Here is a 9,529-nt window from a genome sequence, read left to right on the forward strand (position 1 = left end):
CATACTTTTATATTTTAAATTTATAATTTTTTTTTTATAGAAGATGTGGAGTTAGAAGATAATGTAAATTTTGAAAAAAAATTATAAATTTGATATAAAAATAATTTATTAGATCACTTATGCGTCTATAACTTAATTAAGTATAATCGAAAATAAATTAATTTGTAAATTAAGGATATTTTTTAAAAATATGATTGAAGAAAATAAAAAGAGTAAAAATGGAGTCAACTTTCCTTCGTAAACAGTCGGGCTGTAACTACCAACTGCCCATGAGATTGGAGCAGCCAAACTCGAGCGGCGGCGCGCCAAGCCATAAACCGACTTCCACAGCTCTTTTAAATTCGACTCTCTCTCTCTCTCTCTCTCTTTCCTCTGCTGTTTTCCTCCTCCTCCTCCCTCCACTCCTTCCCTCAGTTTCCTATCTCTCTCTCTCTCTCTAACACGCACACGCACATCATCGTTCAACAATGCAGACGAAAACCCTAGCTTGCCCTTCCCAGCTCCCTCTGCAAAACCGTAATCTCAATGAATACCGCCTTCCTTCGACTTTCTTCCACAACCGTCGCGTTCGCAGCTCTTCCATTAATTCCCGAAATTTGCATATTTCTTCCGCGGCACTCAGTAATCGCCATAAGCGCCTCAGAAGGGCTTGCATAAGCCCCGGGCAAGAAGTTCTCGACGAATTGCCGGAAAAAATCAGAACCGAAAATGGCTGTATTGTCTCTTCACTTTCGCTGCCTCAAGGAGAAGAAGAAGAAGAAATTGAGTCTGTGGCTCCGAAAAGAGAAGAGTTTGGGGCGAGTCAGAGCATACTGAGTCAAATGAAGGAAATTGTGATGTTCTCGGGGCCGGCCACGGCACTTTGGATCTGTGGACCTCTGATGAGTCTCATTGACACCGCAATTATCGGTCAAGGAAGCTCCATTGAGCTTGCCGCTTTGGGTAATTTGATTTTTGTTGGTTGTTGCTTGAACTATGATGCCCTGTTTTGGTTGTTGAGAAAAATGGAAGAACAGGAAATATTAGTTAAGTGGAGGATTTTGTTTTGTTGGGTCCCGTATTTTTGAACATTAAAAAGTGAAAATTGAATATATATATATATATATATATATATATATATATATATATTCATGTATTCTTTTAGCAGACAACTGGAGCATTATTTTCTTTGATTTGAGGGTTGGATTGACTGAATTGGTTAAATATTTTGCTGGGCAGGCCCAGGAACGGTTCTTTGTGATAATATGAGTTATGTGTTCATGTTCCTCTCAATTGCTACTTCGAATATAGTTGCCACTGCACTTGCCAGAAAGGTGTGTTTATTGAGCGATTTCTTTTTGTTGTATCACTGGAGTAAGTGCTTTGTGTGTGTGTTGGTTGTGAATTTATGATGAAAGGGTTTTACAACAAGGGTTTAATTTACAGTCTTATTTTTTTTGTTGTCTCCTCTGGACAAAGATCAGGTATTTTGACATTAAATCCCCCTTGTGTTATTGGGATTTTGCAAAGAAAGAAAAAATATATATATATATATATATATATATATGTATGTATGTATATATATCTGATGTTTTAATTGGAGCTATGTCCCTTAACAATTGCTGCTAGAGCAATGTTTCCCCAGCTGAAAATTACCAAAAGTACACAAGTATCTTGTGTTACATTGTGGACCGGCTGGCTTCAAAGGCTGTTCTCTAACTTCTATCTTTTACTTTTCTATTGTTTTCCATCGAAGTCAGCCTAAGTCAAATTTCTGGCTCTACAAGCTGGGGTCAACAACTGCTACTAGCCGTTTCCCCTGTAGCTGTTAGAGAATAGAGTCTAAGGTTCCATATTATTTTGGTAAAGGACAGTGGGAGGAGCAGTTTAGATTACTGATGAGCATAATTTTCAGCCTGAAGAAGAAAGCATTGATTGGGGCTGTGTAGTCTGAACTACTTTTATTTTGCGCATATAATTTAGGATACTTTTGAGTTTAGGGGGCATATTGCTCCAGAGTTAATCACGGTGCTCTTATTTGAAGTTTTTAGTTTATATAGATCCTTTCATAGGCCCTAAGATCCAGGGATTTAGGGAGAGTTCTAAATGTTTTTAAAATAGAGGGATTTGCATTGCAGGAAATCCGTAGATGGCAAATATTTATTCCATATAAGATTTTTTTTTTTGGGGGGTACATCTTGATGGAACTGAAGCATTCCAAATTTCCAATACAGATATAAACTCCAGTAATACCTTCTTTGAGGAATGGATGGAGATGGAGAGATCCTGGTTTAATGGCCATTGGTCATGGCTTTAGATTTCCATTCATTGTTCTTTTGTTGGAGGAGGTTTTTCCTTTGACGGAGTTCTTTTGGAAGGCATTCTTAGCTGCCTTTCTGGCCTGAACTTGAGTTCTTTTATTAACTTCACTATATATGTGTGTTTGTGTATATATATTCTTTGTGGTAAATTCCTAGCTTTGAGGATGGTATAGGGATTAAAGAGCACCCTATAGTGCACCCGTTCACTAGCCATACAATGCAGCAGATCTGCACCATTTTTTTTTTGCAAGGCCAGTTAGGCATTCTTAGCTGCCTTTCTGGCCTGAACATGAGATCTTTTATTAACTTCACTATATATGTGTGTTTGTGTATATATATTCTTTGTGCTAAATTCCTAGCTTTGAGGATGGTATAGGGATTAAAGAGCACCCTATAGTGCACTCTCTCTCTAGCCATACAATGCAGCAGATCTGGACCATGTTTTTGTTTGCAAGGCCAGGTAGGAGCCTCAAGTGTTGTTGGTCCATCCTATATTGAGACAAACAAGCTAGCATGGCATGGGCCTTGAGCTCAACTTGATTTGGATGCATCCCAACATAAGCTTCAGCCTTCAGCTGGGTCCACTGTGAATTTGGCGGACAATAGCTGTCATTTTTTACTTCTTTTTGAGTTATTATTAATTCATTCAACATGGTGTATTGCAGTCTAAAATACCTTTAGTCACAGAAGACAGGTTCTGAAAAATAAGCAAAGTAAAAATGGGGAAAAAAGCTATTTCTACTCCGACTACTGATCTACTTAGTTTAACAAAGCTTTAATACCAACTGATTTGGATTGGCTGCAAGAATTCTTTTTAAACATTTTTCCTGGGAAGACCATATATTTAGTTAAATATTTAAATATCACATCTTTTCTCACCTCAACCCATGTTTTCTGGCATTTGTAGGTTGTTGTCTCTGTGTGTGCATAGATATTTTTCTACATTATATTCACATTTATGGTGTGAGATTTAAAAGTCTCATGTATGTATTGTTTTGTCATTTTTATTTCCAAAGATGTCCTTTTTTTCACCGCATTTCAAAGAACTTCAGTCATTTTATAACATGAGCTTATTGATTCTTTTTTTGCTTTTATATTGCATCATCTCTAACCGGTAAAATGGTATTGGTGCAGGATAAGAAAGAAGTGCAGCATCAGATATCTATCTTGCTCTTTATTGGGTTAACATGTGGCATGCTGATGCTTATCTTCATGAAATTTCTGGGTGCCTGGGCACTTACAGGTAAGAAAGACTGATTGGTACTCAGTAAAGTGTCATATTTATACTTATTGGAATCAGTAGCACAATAATAATACACACAGGATATTCATTCATCGATAAATTTGTTCATTCTGCTCTTTTCAGCTTTCGCTGGACCAAAGAATGTGCATATTGTACCTGCAGCAAACACTTATGTCCAGGTTCATTTCCATCAAATAAACCATTTTTGTGTTTTCCTCCACCTACATGATAGCTGATCTTTTTATTCTTGATGAGGCTACTTGACACTGATAGTGGTGTTCTTTTGCTATTGGTAAGCAAAATCTGTTTGGAAAAGAGAGTCTGAGAGCTGTATACAACCCTTCGCGATAGGTGTATAGCTAATTTACATCAGTTTTGGTTCTTCTGAACTGTTAGGAAAGATTGATATGAACGCCCTATGTAACACTCTTTGGTAGTTCACATTTATAGTTTTTCCTTGCTTAAGCCCAAATATACTTTCAGCAGAGTTAGCATACATTTAACCCAAGCTCTTATATGTCAGGTAGATAAGCAGCTTGATTTTCAGATTTTCAGTTTGTAAGTCTGGATACAAGTTCAATAATCTTTCCTTTTTTATTTTTCTTCCAACTATGCTACTGAATGAAGTGTAATTAAGGTGAGGATGTTGAATTGGATGGCTGCGTCAATTGAATTTGTTCAAGCCATGAGAACCCTCTAAAAATGCTAGATTTAGGAAGCAACAAATTATGCTACTGAATGAAGTGTAATTAAGATCAGGATGTTGGGGTGGATGAATGCGCTGAACAAATGAACTGAAGCAATGAGATCCCTCTAAAAATGCTAGAATTTTTTTTTTTATCATAAAAATAAATTATAAAGGTTTGGAAGTATTAGTAAGGGTGGCACTGGTGGGACAGGTGAACTGTAAACATTATAAAATGTCTCTGGAGTAAATTTTAGGAAGAAAACATTGTAAGGCTTCTACATCAAAATGCATGGATTGTGTGGATTATTTCATTATGGATGTTATTGGAGAATATGTACTATCAATTCCTTTGGTTGTGAAAGGCGCTGCAAATTAATAAAACTTTGATAGCTCATTATAAGATTTTAACTCAAGTTCAATTCATTGAGATTTAACTTCCTATATTAGGATGGTCATTTAATTTCATAGTGAGATTTTGCTGTTTCAATTCTTGTTATTCTGAATACTTTTTACCATTCACTGCATGACTAATTGCTGCGAATTAGCTCAATTTCCTTTATTGCCTGTTAATAAAGCAGAACTTTTTTTGATAATAGGTTGTTATTATATTTTGCTCTGCTTGATTTTTTCCATTGAATTTTGGTCTATGGAACTTTTTTTGTTCGTAGATTAGAGGCTTGGCATGGCCAGCAGTTCTTGTAGGATGGGTTGCTCAAAGTGCAAGGTGCAAATAAGTTTTATCTTTTCCTATACATTAATGAAACTGCATTTTTCTTTGCTAAACTTAATTTTCTGATTTTTTTTTTAAACTTGGCCACTCAGTCTTGGCATGAAAGACTCCTGGGGTCCTTTGAAGGCTTTGGCAGTTGCCAGTACTGTGAATGTCATTGGACATGTAGTCCTGTGCACTTTCTTAGGCTATGGTATTGCTGGCGCAGCTTGGGCAACAATGGTCTCACAGGTTTGATGATTGAACATTTATGTATCGTTATGTATGGTTGATTTCTGTTATTATATTTTCTTTTTGATGCACTGTCAAGGTACCCAAATTAATTCACACTTTCTTTCTTTTAGCAATGCCACTCATCAAAATATGTCCCAGGTTATTGCAGCCTGTATGATGATTGAAGCTCTAAACAATAAAGGATACAATGGTTTCTCTGTAGCTGTTCCATCACCCAGTGAACTGCTGCAAATATTCAAACTTGCTGCTCCAGTGTTTGTAACAATGATGTCAAAGGTTTCCTATGTTTCACTTTACTCTTTGGTTGTTTCTTTTCACATGATTATCTCTATGCGTCTGAGACGTTTTGATCTTTAGGTATCTTTCTACTCCCTCATTATATATTTTGCTACATCTATGGGCACACCCACTGTTGCTGCTCATCAAGTAAGCTCTACTAATGCTGCTTATTTCCCTGATTCATTCTGCTCTTCCTATCTATAAGCAACATTGATTGCTTACCATTTACTGTAGGTCATGATTCAAATGTACAGCATGTGCGTGGTATGGGGAGAGCCTCTGTCCCAAACTGCACAATCTTTTATGCCTGAGTTGATATATGGTGTTGATCGTAGTTTGGCAAAGGTTAGTGATGTCATTTTTCCTTGATGCTGAAACTGTAGTTATCTTATTCATTTAATCACTTTCCTCCATAACTTGTAACGCAGAAGAAGTTGGTGTGCATTGTGTGGGATATATGGGTTTTTTTGTTTCATTTTTATTTTTGTACAGCGTGGAGGGCTTTGTTAAAAAACCCTAGATGCAAAATCTGTCTCTATATGGATTGTTTTTGGTAAAATTGTTCTGATACTGAAACACTTTGCGACATCAATCAGGCTCGAATGCTGCTAAAGTCACTTGTCATAATTGGAGCCATGACTGGATTAATAATAGGGACTATTGGAACATGTGTTCCTTGGCTGTTCCCCAATATTTTCACACCCGATCATGCAGTTATAAGAGAGGTTAGTTCCATCTATCTTTCTATGATAAGTTCTGTTTCTAGAATCTTGAAAGTTTAAAGAGTATGCTTTTCTCTTAGCATGGTTGGCACGATGCTGTGGAACAAAGGGTGAACAACACGAGCAGGATTGCTCTGTCACAAGTAGTATCAATTACTTTCTAATTGACTGCTGCTTTGTAATGAGACTTGTGCCAATTATAATATTAACTCTAATGGCTTATGATAATAAAACAATACTTTTTAATATTGTCAGTGGTAATTTGTGTCTGATTAATCCAATATCAGTTGTGGTCTATAGCTAGAGGGTGGTTTCAGACTTTCAGGGGTCACATTTGACATTATACTTCTCTCCGTTGGCGAAATTGCTGACAGATATGATCCTTGCTCTGTATAAATTTAGTTTTTTCCTCGAGTGATGTTTGCTATGCTATTACTCATTGGTAGCTGAAATTATATAAATAACTGGGTACATATAATATACTTTTTCATAGAGAAAAGGTATCAAATTAAATGCAACTAGTCTGCACATTTTTTTTCTTTTCACTCAGTATGCTGATGACAAAATGTTTGCAAGTATTTGATTTTTTTCTTAAAATTTTCATCTTATGCTGTGTCCTTGCAGATGCACAATGTGTTGGTCCCATTCTTTATAGCATTGGTTGTGACACCCTCTACACATAGCCTTGAGGGAGCACTGTTGGTATGTTTTTATGACTTCTGTATCAATCATGCTTTTTCTTCCTATTTATTTTTCCTTGCATGTTCTTATTAGTGATATTCTTTTCTCTTCTGCATACAAAAATATGGTGAGGCTAGCATTCTAGCATCATGATGTCTGTTTGCTGACTTTGCCCGTGCAGGCTGGACGGGATCTTAAGTTTATTAGTTTAACAATGAGCGGATGCTTTGCTCTGGGCTCACTTCTATTATTGGTAATTTTTTCTATTTCTCGCCCTTGTTTTCATATTCCTTTAATTATTCTAGTTTGTTTAGTCATGTCAGCATATTCAGACAAAACAGCACAAAAAAATTTATCATTTTATTCTTTTCATCTCTCCAGCATTCTATAACAATCATATTGATCTTGCATTAATGATACTCCTATTTTTCAATTACCAGCTTGTGAGCAGTAGAGGTTATGGTTTGCCAGGCTGCTGGTGTGCTCTTGTGGGATTCCAATGGGTAAAAAATTAAAATCTTTTTTTCTCCTGCATGCAAATTTTCTGAGCCTCTCATAACTTAAAGCTTCTTTCAGGCTCGATTTTTTCTCTCTCTTCGCCGTCTGATTTCTCCCGATGGAATACTTTACTCTGAAGATCTAAACCGCTACAAATTAGGGAAGCTAAAAGCTGCATAGTTTCTTTGTTTGTCAAACGCCAAATGCATTTGAAAGCTGATAAACAGAATCTGAATACTGAGTGTCAAATCTTTTGCCCAAGCTGCCCAAGACTAGGTTTAGTTGTTATTCTTCGAAGACTTGATGGTGTAGAGAGGCAGAAACGAGGCATTGACTGATGAAGTTCGATGTCATTTTGGTGATCTGGAGAAGCAGAAAGAAGGCATGAACAGATGAACTTCGATGTCATTTTTTGCAAGCATATTATACTAGTACAAGGTGAGGCTGCATACTATAAACCCATTGGGGTCACCTCTTCCCTAGATCCCACATACACGGGAGCTTTGTGTACCAAACTGCAATTTTTTAGATTATACTAGTGAATTGTAATTTTTTGTCAAGTAGTGAACATGAAATTTTCCCAGGAGTGAGATAATTTGAAGGAAAGTAAATTGTGTCCCCAAAACTACATATTTAGTAGCACAAAATTATTTAGATGACTAGCACATGTACTGGGGGATAGAAACACATTGGAGCCCTCAATGACAATCCTTTTACAAGTATATACTGCAGCCATTTCAGGATTTGAGTTGTTGGGTCTGAAATCAAGAAATTGTTTTCCCAGTGAACTTGGAATAACATACCAAAGTGATGCAAAAGATCTGCCTCCTACCTGCTTGGTAACACTTGAAATAGTGTTTGGAATTCGGGTTTTAAATTTGGAATTGTGTGGATCTAGCCCTCATTTGGGAACACTTAGAAAAAGAGCTTATAACACTTATTATTTAAAACAAGCACTTTTATAAAAAAAAAAAAAGTGGCATTTGCCTTGCACTATTACAAAGTAATAAGTGCTTTTTCAGAATCACTTTTTTGAGAATTATTTAAGTGAGTTTTGGGAAGCAATTTAGGATAGTTTTAGGTCACTTATAAGTGATACTGTTCATATGTGGGTCAATTTTGTAAGTATAAGAAAGTTTAGTGTCACACCCTGAATCCGCCAAGTAGGGTTCGGGGTGTGATGTGATCCAATCACTTGTGTCTGATATCATAACCTCTATTACGTAGCTGAAAAATAAATAAATATCCTTAATAATATACTAGAGATCTATATAAATATCACAAAAAAAAAAAAAAAAATTTCCTAACATCCAGTATCCATATATACATCTCAAAAAACTAAAAACATAACCCAAAAATATATCCAAGATCTGTACCCTCTCACAAAAATGCTATGCCAACAAACCCAGCCTCGAGCTCACTAAGCTTGATCATGCGGAGGTCCTGAAAAAGATGAATTGTATAACGGGTGAGACACATCTCAGTAAGACGAAATAGATTAATGCCAGTGTGTGGCTATCATGAGTTTAGTGCATACAAAATATCATCAGTTGTTAATTAACCATAGTTATAAAACCATTCTTAGACCATACCCACTCACACACACAATTATTTATAAACGAAAGTTTTCGAGGATAGGGGAGATTACATGCCCATACATGTAGCTCTTCTCTGCTCTAATATGTTATGCAATCTGGTATGTCTACAACTAATACCTATCAAGGTACTCGCCTTTCTCAGTAAGTCCTCGGTCGGAGAGTTTATGTTGCCCCAAATACATATAATACTACTCTATTTAATACATTTAATTCTTTGTTACTTTACTCTATATGTTGTTATCTCTGTAAAACCCAACTCTTCATAATCTCTATTTTCACATGTTCTGTTCTTCTATCACATATTCTGTTATCATGTTTCACATCCTCTGTTTTCATATATTCTATATTCACATACACTGTTCTATATTTACATGCACTGTTCTATTATATTCTAGTTAAATTTTATAATATGAATTTAGAACTCACTGCCAGATGGATTAAAACTGACATGCTTCCCCCCATGATGGGTTGTGTCGTAAGCTAAACTTAACCCTGGTCGGCCCACCAGAGTTAAATCAATTCCCAACTCTTCAATCTACTAGTTCGATTGGCTTTC

The 9,529-nt window shown here is 36.2% G+C and overlaps 1 protein-coding gene across 1 annotated transcript; it reads left to right on the plus strand.

The window, feature by feature from the left end:
* The first annotated feature begins 304 nt into the window (after window positions 1–304).
* LOC131156450 (protein DETOXIFICATION 46, chloroplastic-like) lies at window positions 305–8,000 on the plus strand. The gene is made up of 14 exons (XM_058110149.1): window positions 305–942; window positions 1,219–1,313; window positions 3,435–3,543; window positions 3,667–3,722; window positions 4,900–4,955; window positions 5,054–5,192; window positions 5,334–5,471; window positions 5,553–5,621; window positions 5,709–5,819; window positions 6,071–6,199; window positions 6,821–6,898; window positions 7,059–7,130; window positions 7,318–7,380; window positions 7,454–8,000. The coding sequence occupies exons 1-14, from the start codon at window positions 468–470 to the stop codon at window positions 7,553–7,555; spliced, it is 1,692 nt and encodes a 563-aa protein (XP_057966132.1). The 5' UTR covers window positions 305–467; the 3' UTR covers window positions 7,556–8,000.
* The last annotated feature ends 1,529 nt before the right edge of the window (window positions 8,001–9,529 follow it).

Source organism: Malania oleifera, chromosome 5 (genome assembly GCF_029873635.1).
Source record: "Malania oleifera isolate guangnan ecotype guangnan chromosome 5, ASM2987363v1, whole genome shotgun sequence".
Taxonomy (NCBI): Eukaryota; Viridiplantae; Streptophyta; class Magnoliopsida; order Santalales; family Ximeniaceae; genus Malania; species Malania oleifera.

Bases quoted from the DNA above. Each gene is read 5' to 3' on its own strand.
- LOC131156450 (XM_058110149.1), top strand. From the start codon at position 468: ATGCAGACGAAAACCCTAGCTTGCCCTTCCCAGCTCCCTCTGCAAAAC. The intron at 5,193-5,333 runs GTTTGATGATTG...AATATGTCCCAG, and splicing joins GGGCAACAATGGTCTCACAG to GTTATTGCAGCCTGTATGAT. The intron at 6,899-7,058 runs GTATGTTTTTAT...TTGCCCGTGCAG, and splicing joins GCCTTGAGGGAGCACTGTTG to GCTGGACGGGATCTTAAGTT.